The sequence below is a fragment of the Anoplopoma fimbria genome, chromosome 18 (assembly GCF_027596085.1).
Source record: "Anoplopoma fimbria isolate UVic2021 breed Golden Eagle Sablefish chromosome 18, Afim_UVic_2022, whole genome shotgun sequence".
Lineage (NCBI taxonomy): Eukaryota > Metazoa > Chordata > Actinopteri > Perciformes > Anoplopomatidae > Anoplopoma > Anoplopoma fimbria.
Window position 1 is genome coordinate 5,737,387 of NC_072466.1, and position 16,546 is coordinate 5,753,932.

At 40.7% G+C, this 16,546-nt stretch overlaps 2 protein-coding genes across 2 annotated transcripts; both read left to right on the forward strand.

Moving 5' to 3' along the window:
- Nucleotides 1-4,572: 4,572 nt before the first annotated feature.
- LOC129107328 (uncharacterized) lies at nucleotides 4,573-7,334 on the forward strand. The gene is made up of 7 exons (XM_054618788.1): nucleotides 4,573-4,651; nucleotides 4,752-5,015; nucleotides 5,112-5,402; nucleotides 5,486-5,539; nucleotides 6,291-6,389; nucleotides 6,714-6,760; nucleotides 6,842-7,334. Exons 1-7 carry the CDS (start codon nucleotides 4,594-4,596, stop codon nucleotides 6,953-6,955), a joined length of 927 nt encoding a protein of 308 aa, XP_054474763.1. The 5' UTR covers nucleotides 4,573-4,593; the 3' UTR covers nucleotides 6,956-7,334.
- A 2,984-nt stretch (nucleotides 7,335-10,318) lies between these two features.
- On the forward strand, nucleotides 10,319-13,956 carry vrtn (vertebrae development associated). The gene is made up of 3 exons (XM_054618745.1): nucleotides 10,319-10,562; nucleotides 11,245-11,576; nucleotides 11,709-13,956. Exons 2-3 carry the CDS (start codon nucleotides 11,265-11,267, stop codon nucleotides 13,455-13,457), a joined length of 2,061 nt encoding a protein of 686 aa, XP_054474720.1. The 5' UTR covers nucleotides 10,319-10,562; nucleotides 11,245-11,264; the 3' UTR covers nucleotides 13,458-13,956.
- Nucleotides 13,957-16,546: the final 2,590 nt, after the last annotated feature.

The window sequence follows — 16,546 nt, forward strand, 5'->3', positions numbered from 1 at the left end:
TTATTTTTGTTTTTAATGTGTATTGGAAACATCCTGCCTTATATGAAATATATAACATGTATATAATATAATATGAAGACTTTTATTTTGTGAAAGGAAGCTGAAGCACCCGTTTGTTCCTGAACTGTATCCTCTGAGGAGCCAAACAAGAGAAGGGAGATGGAATGTAGCATTGGATGTGTGCGCAGAACGTAAACGTACGTGCGTCTGCTTTCAAACCAAAAAGTATATTGCAGCTATGATCTAATCCTCATTAAAGCACGCTTCGGTAACCATTGTCTACAGAAATCCACTGGTCTGGTCAGGGGCGGAATGTAAAGTGTGTCCGTGTGTGAATCCGGACTGTAGATGGCGTTATGTTTGGTGTCTTGTTGGTATCTTGGTTGTCTGTCTGGCATGTTGTGTTTTACCAAACAATGTGAAGTTTTATCATTGTAACTGTACTCCTTTATAAAAGGCCTGATCCAGAAGTGGAACATGGTGCTGCATGTGCCACTGCACATATTGTTTTTTGGTAAATTTAAGTTATTAAGTTATTAAGTTTTTTTTTATTGCATTTAATATAAATCAGAATTTCACGTGCTTCATGTTGGGGAAATTTGAATTAAATTGATCCAACAACAACAACATTTGTACCCGTAAAGCACTAGAAGTCTTCAACTGGAATAAACCAACTGCGTTAACTTTTAACTAACTAACTAACTTGACAAATGTGTCTGTGTGGTTACCCATGGTAGATACACCGTACCCAATCTGGATTGGGGCTTTATTGCAACTTCTCTATTTTGTGACTTACTATATTTGTTTGTGAGTGGGGATTGTCTGCTTTCTGCATGTGTGTGGTCATTATCAGATGTTATTTTTCTCTGTATTTTAAACCTGAAAGTTGACTTTCTTGCTGTAAAGCAATCAAATCTCCTCCCCCGTGCAAAAAAGGCTAATGTTTCAGTGTCCGTTAAAGCAGTCAATCCTCAGCCGGTTACTACTGAATGCTCATCAGAGCTCTCTGTCTGAAGTTGTGAAACTAGCAACAAATCAACCTGCTGCTGTCATTTTGTCAAAGAAGAATTTTCTTGACAGGCCGTTGGAGAGCAGGAAAGTGCACAGATGCACTAAACCTTCAGTATGTGGAATGTACCACACCTGTGTTCCCTCAAATTTAAATGTCACTAGTTTGAATTGTTCAATGCTGCTGAGAATCTTTGAACTCTCCAAGGCTGTATTCTGGTTTCACGGTGGCTGATGATGAGATGTGAAAGTGGGGAAAGTGCGGTGGGATATCTGTTACGTCTGTAGAAGTCGCTTATGTTTAATCAATAATTCTGTTATCTCTGACTGTACTGTAGATTTCATCAGATTGCCATTTGACAGCTAACATGAAGTCCAGCTAATGTGAAAGATGCAATATGTACAGGATGCAACTGTGTTAAATGTGAGATTGTGTTGAAGAGGTGATGTAAATATATACATTTACATATATATAACATATATATATATATAACATATATTTTTCGGTCTGAAGTAGTTGTGTGGTTCCCTGAATGTCTGAGTTAAAACAGTTTATAAAGTCTCTATTTGACCAGTTTGATTTAGCTGTTACACTGAAAAGATTTTAACTGAAAAAGTGAGACTTGATATTTTTGTAACCTAGTCGTACATAACCTATTTGTCTAGATTTGTCACTGAGGATCTGTACAAATGGCTAAATAAAAATGATTCAGCAGCTGGTTGTACCCTTGTTACACTGATAAATACAGCATTCCACATTCAAATAATCGATTGTTCTTATGGGTTATGATAATAGTCCCCATATTTATCAACTGATGATAATAATGGGCCACTCCTGCGAAAAAGATTTTGTAATTTTTCTCTTATCTCTTTTCTATGTTGAGCAGCATAACCTGATCAAACCTAATGTTATTGTCTACTGCTACTCATTGGACCGATGCACCATTACTTGAAGATTGTTACATTTTTTTGTTGCTTTCTACACACATATATATTTATAAATATATATATATATATATAGAGAGAGAGAGAGATAGAGATATGCCAGATATGAAGTTGGTATCACGAAAACATCAAAAACACAAGTTCCTGTGTTTGCTATTGTCAGAGTCAGGGCTGACACAGCATCTTGTTAGTGTTATCTGGCTGTGGGAGGCTTTACTCATAAGAAAACTCATGAGCTCATATGTTTTTTTTCTTCCTACACAGCTTTATTAATAACCTGATTAATTGAGCATTCAGCACAAGCAAGTGTCATACTTCCTGCTTTCTGTTAAAATGAATGATGTGTGCCATTCAGGGGCCTCTATTGGCACAAGAGGAATATAATATGATTTAAATATATTTTCTTTTGTATAAAATCGCCTAAAAATAAGAATGGTTGGGTTTTTGTTACCTTAAAATGGGCTGTTTATATTTAAATACAGAATGGAGCCGAATGGAGATATGTTTGCTCTTCTCGTGACTCTGCAGTAATTTGATTGACAGTTGGTTCATCCAAATGACCTGCCAAGTATTTTTAGAAAGTGCCAGCCCCCTTTTCCAAACTGTTTCCAATGATGGCTTCTCACATGGTTCTGTGTAACAAACCATCTGGCGGGTCGGGTTACTAGATGCTGCCAAATCCTTCACATTGCACCTTTAACATCCAAAGGGTGCTTCATAAAGTACAAGAGAGTGCAGAGGAAACCAGCCAGCACTGCTCTCACTGTTCTGGGTTAAGCTGTACACCTGTACGGTGAACCACAGACAGATTGAATCGTAAAGTATCTAAAAGTTTATGAGATGAGGGAACATCGAGTACTCACTGTATAACAGGATCATAGCACAAAAACAAAATGTCCCAGTGAATGATTTGTAATGTGTGTGGTGCATTAAAGAGAAAACAGTCTTTGTACATCACACTTCTTATTTCTAAGAAATGAAGATTGCATTTGCAAATACATGGCCTGCTGTAAACCTTTGGATGTATTTTTAAAAGCTCTTTAAGATACGAGGAAAAGGTTGGACGCAACGTCCAGTGTAGCCTGTAGCGTGAGAAAGACAGAATCACAGAGAACAACAAGATCACTTGCTCAGAGAAAAGGTGCTGGAAAATATTGTCCCTTCAGGAGCAATTACTGTAGTTTCAACCAGAGTGCCATCTGCTGATGAGCAGCAGTAACTGCAGCTTAAAGGGTTATATGTTGGTTCCAAAGACCATTAAGAGAAAATAAGAAGGAGACTCTGTTGTCAGTGAGGTCTGTTGCCTAGTTTTTCAATGTTGTAAATGGTGTGACCACCACAATCACAAGACAATGCACATTTATTTTAGATTTATTATATATATTGGGGTTTAAAGGTAAATAACTAATTGTACTGACACCTAAAATCTAAGATTAATAGGAACCTCAAAAGAATATTTAGAATATGTAGAGATGTTAATTCTAAATGCAAAAACCCTCAATAAAATTAAAATAACCATTTTGCACAAAATCTAGAGTTCTCCTCAATACACTTTATAAATCTTAGGAAAATTTAAAAACATTCATTTTTTTTATTACATTTTTTTTTTTAAATGTATATGTATGTAATTTTAATATATTTTTTATTCATTTTTATTTTTTATTTTTTATTTACTTATTTATTTCTTTGTTTAGTTAGACATAATCTAACAAATCCACAAGGCAAAGCATATAAGCAAATGTGTTTTGTACTGATGGTGTGTTCTAGTTCTTTGATTGTCAGATGTGTTAACCTGATTCAGCAGTGTTATGAAATGCCTATTTACAAAGAGAGAATGTAATGTCTAAAACGTTTCCCTCTTAATTGAGAGAACATTTTCACTCTTGAATGCAAAATCAATCTTTTCAATTTACAATTTAACGAAAGAATCTGGACATCACAGGTTTTTAGCAATTTCCTGTGAAAGGGGGCCTCTGTTTAAAGGATCCCCAATATAAATGGCATCAGCCATTTTTTATGCAGTGGTCTGCTGGAGCAGCAGCATTTCGACAGCTGACAAGAAGAGACTGAATAAACTTGTCAGGAAGGCCAGCAGTGTGCTGGGGTGTCCACTGGATACGGTGGAGGTGGTGGGAGACAGGAGGATGATGGCCAAGCTGTCATCCCTGATGAACAACACCTCTCACCCCATGCAGGACACACCGGCTGCTTCACCCCCGGCGTGTGAAGGAGAGGTACCGCAGGTCCTTCCTTCCTGCTGCTGTCAGGTTGCACAACCAACTCTGCTCCCAGCAGACCACATGACACATGTGCAATAAAATACACTGTGCAATTATTGCTATAATAGTTTTTCTGTCTGTACATATAATATTTCAATTATTGTGGATTTTACTGTTTTTTATTGCTTATTTATAATACTTGTTTTTCATTTCATTTTATTTTTATCTTGTCTTTCTTTTACTATGTCTCTTGTGCGCACTTTACCCTATGCTGCTGTAATCAAATGCAAATTCCCCCCGCTGTGGGACTCATCTGGTTGAGGATGTTGGCAAATGCAGGATGTGACTATTGACTAATGTTCAGTGTAACAACAGTGAATCTCTAGATGATCCTTTCACAGTGCACAGTTCTGCACACAGGATGGCTGGAATTGTTCACGTCGTGATGAGGCTGCTGCTTTTATCTTTTATCACAACAGGCAAGTGCAACATAAACCCAATCTTATCTTGTCATACTTTTATAATCTAATCTCGGACAGCTAGTAGAAAATCTGAACCCTATTTACCTTCTTTCTCCAGGTGTAAATGCAGGAGATGGTCTGATATTTACTGAACGGGCTTATGATCTTACAGTTCCGTGTGAGGACGATCTAGTCTGCTTTCATATATGGAAGCTCAGCAGGCGCTTACTAAGTGATTACGTTGCGATAGTCAGTAATGGAGCGATCCAGACAGCCACATCAGAGGACAAGGACTCAAAATGCACTCTGCAAATCAAAGATCTCACAGCGGAGGATGTCGGACGTCATCGCTGCCCGAAAAGGCCAGATGTCTCCTCTCGTAGTGAGCACTGTCAAGATTAAAGTCCTACTGCTGACAGATACAGAATTGAAAGTTGAAAATAGATAGTTAATAAACGTTTTTTGTCCTTTCTTTCAGCCTCCCCAGAGTTGAACCTCATGCCGGGCAAAACTGTGACTCTGCAGTGTATTCTCCTCAGCTTTCTACAGAATAGACATTGTTATAAAGCGCTGCAGGTCGGCCTGGCGTGGGTGGATGAAGCCGGCGCTGAGATACAGGAGGACTCACAACATCAGATAAAACAGGAGTCACCTTGCAATGTGATTCTGACTGTCGCCTTTCAAAGTCCTCCAAACAGGAAGTTTAGGTGCCGGGCGACTGTGGGTAAACAAGTCCAAACTTCAGTGGAGCTGCTGGTCCGAGTCCCAGGTCTGTATGATTGAGTCTTACCAGTAGGCTCCAAGCTTTTAAATGCAAGGAATTAATAATAACAAATGCTATTTTCTTTGTAGCTCTTAAAGGGAAGGGAAGAGGAATCGTCATAGATCTAAAACCTGGAAATCAAGGTACAATGTTATTCTCACGATAAAAGCTTTGTTGCTCATTTCTTCCACTTTTTCTTATAAAATATGCTCAATAACTAATAAATATCATTGAAGATTTAAATTGATATTCCTACAACAAAAAGGCAGACATTTTAATAATGTTCCAGCTGATTCTTTTTACATTCAGGGTTAATATATTCTAGATTATTGTGGAAGCCTTATATTTAAATATTAAAAGAATAGTTGGACATTTTGGGAAACACAATTATTTGAGTCCAATGGGAAGATTGCTACGACTTTCTACATTTTGTTGCTAAATATGAAGATAGTTAGTTTATTTTAGCATGAGGTAGCCAACCTCGGGATAATCCAGGACGTTTCTGCGCCCGGCCGAAAAATACTGCAAATAACCCCCCAAAAAACTGCGACATGTCATTTTTGCAAGTGGTTTTAAGTACTAAACAAATGAAATGTCAATTCCTTAGCTTTAGAGGTGCTAGTAAGTGATTTTATTACCGTTAAGCTAAGCTAACTAGCCTTATTTTCATTTCATTACATTACATTACATTACAGTCATTTAGCAGACACTTTTATCCAAAGCGACTTACAATAAGTGTATTCATTTCAAGTGTAAAGACATGATGTGAGTGGTAACAATCTTCATATCTAACTCTTAAACTACTCCTTTAGGGTAAGATGAGGATTTGTAGGAAGTGTTTAAGGCATACAAAAGTTTGACGTGTTAAATGATTGTTGTAATTTGCATTTCCAGGTGGCAACCGGGACACGATCGGCGCCGCTGTGGGGGTGGTGGGATGTGTGGTTTTGGCCGGGCTGGTTGCATTGTTCGTGGTGAACAGAAGAAGAAGAAGTAAGTTCTCCTAAACTTCTTGAACCTATAGAACGGGTCTGTTGAAACTGCCACCATGGAACATTGTCACATACATGTGCACTGACCTTCCTATACATACAGGCTACACAATCACTTCCACATGCACACACACCTACTTTGTGGTCTTTGAGGCAAGCTACAAATATCCTACATGTTCTGTTTCCACTTCCTTGAACATGATGGTTAATATTTTGCAATTGTAGAGCTACAGAACTAAACTTGAGAAATCTACACCAGTCTTAGTGGTTATGTTTACACAATAGCAGTAATACACGAATTTGTGTGTTCCTATCTTTATTTTAGGAAGCCAGCTGCAGGATGAGTCTTGCTACACGACCAGTACCAACAATGTAAGTCAATTCTATTTCTAGAACAAAATCTTTTGTGCTTTTTTCCCCAATTCTGAAGTTAACGGACTTGTGTGTCTTTAGGTTTTGAACGCAGACGATGTGGTCTACGCTGACATCATGCTCCCCATTGATCCTGACAGAGTTTGGGTCCATGAGTACGAGTCAACTGAATACGCCTGTGTCCAATACAAATAGTCTGCCGTCCAACGTATAAACCGCAGTGTATAATCCTTTTGTTTGCGAGCTCCAACTGTGCCATTTGTTTTAATAATGTGATTTTCTCCACACCAAATCCCTTTAATGTAGCTTTAGTTGTCAATGAACCAGTATGTTGCCCTTTGACTCAGCTATTTTGCAATTTAACGACATGTAAAATGTTACATGAATTTTAATAGTCTACCTCAATATGTTTGAGTTCTCTTTTTAGCTATGGCAATTAATTCACCAATGTATTTTCTGAATGTGAGTACATGTGAGGATGTAGTAAATGAAATAAGCCCAGTTTGTTATTCATGGTGTTTAGTTGAAAACGTGTCTTTAGGTCAAAAATAAATGAAAAGATGACAACCTTGGCAATTAAGTCTGCAGTTATTTTTTATTAAAAGCCTTACAGTTGTTTTAAAGAGAAATATTTTCCAGTAAACTAACTTTGGTGAAACATTGTGTAACATTTAAAGATAATACGTGTTACTGTTCATGTTCATGTCATGTTTGACTGTACAAATATCAAGGTCAAGATATCAAGGAACAGAGAGTCTGAACATCCCACTTTTAATAAGTTCAGACCAGCAGTAACTCTGCACAAAATCCAATTTGGGATATTGGACAAGCTGGTAAGACAACTGTTGAATCCAGCGAAGTAAGCAAACTATAGTATATTGACTGCAACGTTTCTGCTTATTATTTGCTGTCCGAACCAGGTGGAGGAACTTGGAAGAAGTTGTGGCAGACAACATGATTAAAAAAGCTCAAATAACACTGACTTTGTTGTGTAAAATCTCAACTAGTCACAGAGTAGCATATTTTTGGGTGCCATTGTTCAGTGACACGGACAACGCTTTGGTGTTTGTACATTTAATGCAAAACAAATCCAGGTTTGGCTTGTGCAAACATGCTGAATTAAATTAAGTGTGGAAATCACTTCAGTCTTCAGCTCTTTCTACTTTCCCCCCCGGCCAGTACACACCGAGTCACACTTGCACACACACACACACACACAAACACAACACACACACACACACACACACACACACACACACACACACACACACACACACACACACACACACACACACACACACACACACACACACACACACACACACACACACAACACACACACACACATACACACAGCCACAGCAGGTGAGAGACTGCCGGAGCCGGCCCCAGTGTTGCCCTATTTGCATTTTAAATGCTTGCAGCCAGCCCACTACTGTGTTCGCAGTGCAGTGCAGCACAGCTAATCTACACACCTAAGGCGTGTGATTGGCTACGGTCCGGAGTCTGAAGGGGGTTGAAGAGATGGTGAAGACACAAACATTGACAAGAAAGTGTGTGTGGGGGGGATGAGAAAAGTGGAGAGACCGCACCAGGAAGGGTTAGAGGCCCTGGTTACATATCACATGACATGGAAGATTGTTCATTTTCCTGATTGCGTCCTACAAAAACAGAGTGCAACTAATTTATAGGGACAGTGCAACCCAAAATATTTTTTTCTAGCAGTCTAGATTGTTTTGTTGTGAGTCGCCTTGTTGTGGACATATCGGCTGTAGAGATGTCGGCCTTCTCTCAATGGAGTCAAGGAACTCTGGTTGAAAGACATAGTTCCTACATGAAACTGCTCACAACAATGTCTTTGAGTTATCTTCAGTATTCTGGTCAGGATTTTTAAAAGAGACATTGCTGTTTAATTCTTTCCAAATATATTGTTGGGTCCTTTGAGCACATAGCCATATAGTCCTATTATATTAAAGACAATGCAGACATCTCTACGGCCGATATCTCCAACACTCTGTAACTCACACTTTAACAACCCTTTTAGATAAACAGCACCACAGGTAGGAGGAATGATATGTTTGATATATGATATGTCCCTTTAGGGTTTATCAAAAGAAGTGAAAGAGTGAATAGAGGATTAAGGGAGCCTTTTGATTGCCTCTCAAAAGCTCTCAACATGGTGACACCTGAGCTCACAGTAGGAGCATGCTTATATTAGTATTATCTTAGTATTATTGTAAATATTAATAATACATTATAAACTAGACTTTTAAAACTCAAAGGTGTACAGTGGTTTCAGTGTGACCTCTCTTTCACTACTTTGACGCTTTCTTTGACCTTTCCTTACAAAACATGTCATCCACCTGATTTCAAAATGTGTCAGTAAATCTAAAGTAACAATGATGTCACTGCTTGTATTGCAGCAAACTGTGACTTCCAAAACATTTGAGGTCAAAGACGGCGAGGGGAGGAAGCTCTTATCAGGGAAGAGGAGTTCTAAATTAACACACATATTACCATACCTTTTAACAAGTGGGTGTCTATACGCTGTGTCTCAGCTTGCAATGGCAGAAATACAAACCAAAGTGGTGAAATTGAGACTCTGTTCTTTTGTAAACCCCCCCCCCTCACACACTCACACATTGTCTAAATAGCTGATAAGCTTCAGATCGAAGCCTTGAACCCCAGTGAACTCAGGCACCAGCTCGTCTGCCAAGCGCTTGGAGTGGACAGATCAACGGGGGCCAAATGCTGCCGTCCCCTGGTGTGTGTGTGCGTGTGAGTGAGAGTGTGTGTGTGTGTGTTTGTATGGGTCTACAGTAGTGGGGGGTTGGGGGACAGTCACTGGGATTGTTGTGCGTGTGTGGAACAAAAGGCCTTGATTACTGAAATCCTGCAAAAGGCAGGAGAGGAGGTGTTAAAAGTGATACAGCGGAGGAACAAGCAGACCTGGAGCCCTGCTCTCCTCTCCTAGAGCTCACGTCCACACCCTGTCTGCACATGTTTAGACTCTAATCCACAAACTGTCCGTGGAGCGCAAACTGAAGAATAAATACAAAAATAAAGAAGGAGCAAGTTCACTGCTGCAAATGTTCTGATTTGCATTAAGAATTTGAAGTGTAGGTTTGCAAGCAATAAAAGTAAACTCCAAATATATCATGCAACCACATAAGAAACAAAGATCTTTTAGTTATGAGGCAAAAAAAAAAAAAAACCTTATTGTCGTGTCAAATGTTTGACAAATAACCTTGAAAGTGAACTGTTGGCTTTGACAAAAGGTAAAAAAAAAAAAAAAGTGTGTTGATGGAACATAAAAGCACCGATACCTGTTAACCTACAAGGCCTCCTCTGTGCTCTATTGGGCCCCCTGACACATTGGCTTTTGTTAACACTTCACATTGAAATTGACCCTGGCTGTAGTCTACTGGAGGAGGAGGAGGAGGAGGAGGGGGGAGGGAAGGAAGGAGGTGTCTCCAGACGCAGAGACACACACACACACACACACACACACACACACACACACACACACACACACACACACACACACACACAAAACAAAACGAATCGACGATTAACAATTTCCTGAAAGGAGGTGCTGCTTATCACTCCCAAAAAAGCTCCACTGCCCACCGGAGGACAGGACACTGTGGAGCTGCACGCATACAATGGATTAAAACTCCCAGAGAGAGAGAGAGAGAGAGATAGAGAGAGAGAGAGAGAGAGAGAGAGAGATCAACGCTATCAGCTGTGAAACCCTCCGCGATCAACAAGTGACTTTCTTTGAGTCTCTCTGGACGACCAGGTAGGACAATGGATGTTTCAAAAATATCGTTTTGCTTTGCGATTAATGAGGAGAAATGTGTGTTGTTTTTAATGCAGACGCGCAGTTATGTTGCGTTTTAATTGTAATTGATAATAAGATAAACGCCACCTGAATCACAGGGAGCCTCAAACACAACAGACAAAATGATTGAGGTCTTTTGAAAGTGATAAATATTTATATTTTTTTTATAAGTTTCAAATTCACACAGCAAGTCATATTTTGGAGCCAGTAAAATCGAATTTTACTGACTTTTGCTTGAATGCAATCTGTATGAAGCCTAAAAACACAGCCTTAGTATTACATTTGTAAAAAAAAAAAAAAACTGGTTAGACTGGGCTCAATGAGGTGAGTGACACAGCAAATGCATTCGTAGATCAGTTAAACTGTGCAGGAATTAAACTAGTGCAATGATATTCAACATGTGAGATGTATTTATTTAGTTGTGACTCTAAAATGCACCAGCAGCACTGTGATTAAGCGGCAGCTGTTGTTTGAGTGTGGATAGAGCACAGTAATCTACATAATCTATTCCACTAGTTACAACAGCATGAACACATTCCCTGGGTCTCCCCCCCCTGTTGTTTAGTATCACTGAACTTTCTCCGAATCATCTGAGCTTTCCTTAACCTTTTGTTCACCGTCCTCCCCTCTTCCCCTCCAGCTCTCACCAGATCACCAGGTATGATTCAGAGGAAGGAGGTCGTGTTGTCGGTTCTGGCGGATCTCCAGGACGCCACGGAGAGCTCCGGCCTGGACGCCCTGACCAGAGTGGCCCTGGAGGTGGACCAGGTCCTCGCTCCCTTCCAGCTCCCAGAGTCCCCCTGTCAGGATTTCCCTGAGTGGGCAGGCGTGGACGACACTGCTCATGGCCTTTACCCGCCTGATGCGCCCATGGGCCTCCTTCCTCTAAACTGCAATGGAGAGGGCAACCTCCTGTTTGATGCAGTTAGCATGCTGTTAGTGGGCAACACTGGACTGAGCTTGGAGCTACAGGTGAGCAATGGTTTATAATCTCAGGCTGTATGATCTAAATGTACACTGGTGCACTTATATAATCAATACAGTCTCTTTCTATCTCTTAATACGTGCACTTCATGATTTTAATTGCATTTTTATTGCCCAAAGGTACGGACTGTAGTGGAGATGGTGCTGTGGAAGAGATACTATCTGTCTGGGATGATCGATTCAAAGATGATGCTTCAGGCCGTTCGCTTCAGCCTCTGTGCTGAAGAGTCTGAGGACATGATAAACCTGCCTGCAACGGTCTTGGAGGCCATCTTTGACGCGGATGTCAAAGCGTCCTGCTTCCCCGGCTCCTACGCCAACATGTGGCACGTGTACGCGCTCTCATCGGTCCTACAGTTCAACATCTACTCCATCTACCCCATGTTCAACCTCAAGATCAGACCGTATTTCAACCGCATCATACGTCCAAGGACTTTGCCAAAAGACTGTGAGACCCTGGCCCTCCACATCATGTGGTCTGGCGAGCTGCAGTCCGGGTCATCGTTCAGGCCCAACCACTTTGTGGCACTTGTCCAGACAAGTGACCTCACGATTGGAAGCCCTGACAGGGAGCAGAGGGCGTCTCCGACCAAGAGCGAGGAGCTGCAGAACCAGGACTCGCAGCTTTCTTACCCGGGTCTGAAGGACAAGTACAACATCACCAAGAGGACCTTCTACCGCTGGAAGAGGCAGACGCAGGAGCACTGCAAAAAGTCAGCAGCCAGGTACGAGGCAAAGTACTTCCTGCAGGCCTGCTACCTGGAAGGCAAGCTCATCCCTCTGCACCAGTTTAAAGAGTTCTTCCCTGAGATCTCAAGGTCGTCGTACTACAACTGGAAGCACGAGCTCCTGAAAACCGGCGGTAACTTCTCCACCTCGTCGTCGGCCGGAGAGATAAGTCCCGGAGAGAGCACGGAACAGGAGGTCTGGTCCTCACCTGAAGCTAAGCAGGACGAGCCGGACCACCACGACAGCGTGGTCAGCATGTTTGGCCTCGGCAAGTTGGATCTGGAGCGGGCCCAGAATGTAGCTCACATGCAGGAAGCCAAGCGCTGTCTGCAAAATTGCATCGCCATGAACACCTCCCTCCCCTTCAGGATCTTCAAAAGAAATTTCCCAGGGATCTCCAGGTCGACCTACTACAACTGGAGGAGGGAGGCCATGCTGTTCAACGGCGGTTACAAAGGCAGTGCTGGCAGCAGCGAGGACAGCTCAGATGCTGACAAGAGCCAAAGTCCAAAAAGTCTGTCGCCAGGTTTGCCTAACGCCATCCAGCCTCTCGTGCCCAGAATGAGAATCTGCAGGCGAAAACACAAAATCTTCAGACTGGCGTACATGAGTAAAAAACAGCTCCGAGATGCTGCAAAGCTGCACGTCCAGAAGTCCAAATGGTCCCTGACGAAGTTCAAGCTCAAGTTCCCCTCCATGTCCCCTTGCTTTTACTGGCTTTGGCGTAGCAGTCAGAACCGCAAGAAGAAGATTGTCAGTCAGAACGCAGGGATCGACCTCCCGGAGAGTCTGGAGATCGCTGCTACAGAAGACGAGATGATGCAGAGGAGGACGGATAGCCAACATGTGCTCCCATTTGTTGAGAGTCCTAAATATCTAGAAACCTCCCCCTTCGACGCCCCACATTCAAAGCACACCCTTCACGGCACGGCACCCATGACGGAGCAGATGTTTGCGATGGATGTTGTGGCTCTGGCCAACTTCAAGGCCAAGGCCAAGCTGTTCCTGCAGCAACGCTTTGAGGAGAAATCCTTCCCCACGTTCAAAGAGTTCAGGTCCTACTTCCCTTTCACCCCGCGCTCGACGTACTACATGTGGAAGCGAGCTTTGCATCATGGGGTGTCACTAGTTCATGGGTAAATGTATAAAAGCTTTTATGTAGTGGAAAACATGGATGTCAGGAGCAACCTGAATGCTTTGTTGAGAACTTCTCGGCCACAAAAACCCTCATGCGTCTCTCAGACTGTGCATTTAACTGTAAACACACTACCTACACACAGCAGTCGTCATGTTTTCATCTTCTAAGAGACTGTTAAGTGCACTGGTTTAGCATCTAAATGCATTTTGTGCCTTCCTCTGCCCCACCACCTCGGCTCATTCCTCCCTCCTGGACATTTGCACATGTGTGAAAAGAAACCAAGTCGTGGGTCAGTTTAAACCCTGCATGTTGCCCTCCAGGCAAAGGGCAGTTCAAAGCTGTTGTTCAATGGCAATCAGTGAAGCCGTTTCTCCTCCGTTCTCTTTTAATCCTTGCTAAGCATTGTATTCTGCGTCCTTTTTTTCGGTTTTCATTGTTTTATTGTTAATGCTTAAATGTGTGATTTATTTTTATTTTTTTTGTCGATATTTGTGATATTGATCTGGGAGCTCCTAGAGTTTTTTTTTTTTTTTTTTTTTTTTTTGGAATTTAAAGAGCAGCCAGTATTTGATTTCAGAGATGAGTTTACTCCTTCCTCAAGCATCCTCTGTAAACAGGGTTCCTGTCCTTTTTTTCATACCTCTACTTTTGATTATTGAATGTACTCACATTTTGTGCACCGTGAAGTTTAAGTTGGTTGTCTCAAGATTTGGGCGTTTTTTTGATGACAAAAAATGCCTCCTTGACTTGTGATGAACCCTATATAAACTGTGAGATTTGTCAAGCTCACACTGTATTTGCACTGAAATGGTTCCCATGACACTGTTGAATGTATTGCCTTTACCACTATGCACCCTTTGGTGAAGTTTGAGTTTTCCAACATTTCTATTTTGGGGGGGAAAAAAGCAGTTTACATGGTTTCTTTACTTGAAAACTGAATATAAATGAAAAAAGTTTATTTTTGTGTGCGACATTCATTTCAAAACTACCTATTTTCTTGTAATATTGCGGGATATTTGCACTATTATGCAATTTTTTTCAGTAAATAAAGTAGTTACAGTTCCTCCTTTCACAAAACAAACCAATGCTTTTTGTTAGAACCCTAAAAAGCATATTTCAGTTAATGTTTGTAAGTATTTATTTTTATTAATCATTACATGTCAGTGTTGTAGTCAGTCTGTAGGTAAGGAAATATGTCCTGGCTCTATACCAGTAAACTATTCTCCAGCATCAGCCCTTTTCTTCAAGCTTGCTTGGAAAATTTTCATATCACGGGGTATTTAATGCTGCTTCATCATCTCAGCTCATTAAATGCAGAATCATGCAAATTGTTAAAGCCACCAGTTGCTTCATGCACCACAATATCTAACGCTGTATATCATCTCTGTAATTTTCCAGAATCATTTGGTCCTCCTGACAAGTCAGTGAGCCCTTGTTCTGGTTGAAGCATACCAATAAACCCTCCTCATCTCATGCTCCATCAGCTGCATGTTGATTTCATTCTCCATTTGGATAAATTGGACAGTTTAACACATCGCATATTGGTGGCAGAGTTCTTCAGCATGTTATGACCCAAAAGACATGCTGGGTCTTGCCAAGTTAATTCATGTTGACAGTGTGGTGGATAAAAAAAAAAAAAAAAAGAACAAATCCCTCCCACTGTGTAACTACATCCAAATGTGCAAACGAGGTCAATCCGAGCCAACAGCTCAAGAATAGAAATGAGCTTTGAGACTGGTTTTGTGGTTTTTGCCCACTGCCATTTCTCTGTTTAGCCAATTGTGCTTATGCTAATGAAGGTAATGGTCAAGAGTAGGTGGGATGGAGTACAGAGAGAGGGGGGAAGGGTCTAATTGTATGCGTGGGGATAGAGGTGTTTGAGATAAGGCCAAGAACATCCGAGAGTTAAGGGGGAGGGCAAGAGGTGTAGAGGGAAAGCCAGGGGTGCAAACCATTGTTTTGATCAGGTGATACCAGTGACTGCACCACTTAATGTGTTTGAGTAGAATTTTCCAGTAACTGTCTTCCTAGTTGTCATCTGTTTACTTATAAATGCCTTTAAGGAAAGACGCTTCAGGCAAAAACATCATTTTATGTTCTACTCAATATTGAGCTATTTTGGTTCCAAAACAAGTCTTGTTTCAGACTATTGGAAAGGTTTTTATTTTACAACTTTGTCTATTTGAGTCTGTAGATTTCTCCTAAAATCACCAAAGTTAAGCATTAGTTATTGCCTCATTGGCATATTGAAACATAGCATTTCATAAAACTTAATTTTCTCACAAACGTAATCAACTGGGGAGGTCTCATGGTGATATATTCTAGTTATATTTGTACCCTATTTACCTGTAGTGTCTTTAAAATGCCTTTATTTTAAAGGCCATTTACTCTAAATGATATTTTTCTCAGATTATGAGCTAGAAGTCTTCACTTCAGTAGCACTTAGATACACCTAACCTTCCAGTTTCATTACATTACATTACATTACAGTCATTTAGCAGACGCTTTTATCCAAAGCGACTTACAGGAAGTGTATTCAACATAGGTATTCAAGAGAACTACTAGTCACCAGAAGTCATAAGTGCATCTCCTTTCTTAAAGTTTCATTCCTATCTATATTCTCAAGGTTTTTACAGAGGGGTTTGTTCATATATAATTTATAGCCTGATTCATAGAACATTTTATGACTAAAAACATGGCCAAGAGGGATTTTTTTAAAGGCCTTTGCCAGTATTTTCTGATTTATGGAGTGATGAAAAGAGATATTCAAAATTCCCTCTGTAAAAACCTTTGACTCTAAAATGCCAACAAATTGAAACAAGAATTCAATACAAGAAAAGGATAAATTCCCATTTTTCCAGTTAATCTTAAAACGTCACCAATATGCCCTATCAAAGCATTATTGGTGGCTGTGATGTTTTAGCTGTACTTTGGGGGAAATCTTTTCCAGGAAGTCTAGAGTTAGAGTTAGAAATCTATGTGTATGAACGCGTATCAGATGACAAAACTGACCTCTGACTCTGACACTGGATTCTACAACTCTATAAAGTAATATAATATCATTCACTACAACCATCACAAGGAAAACACT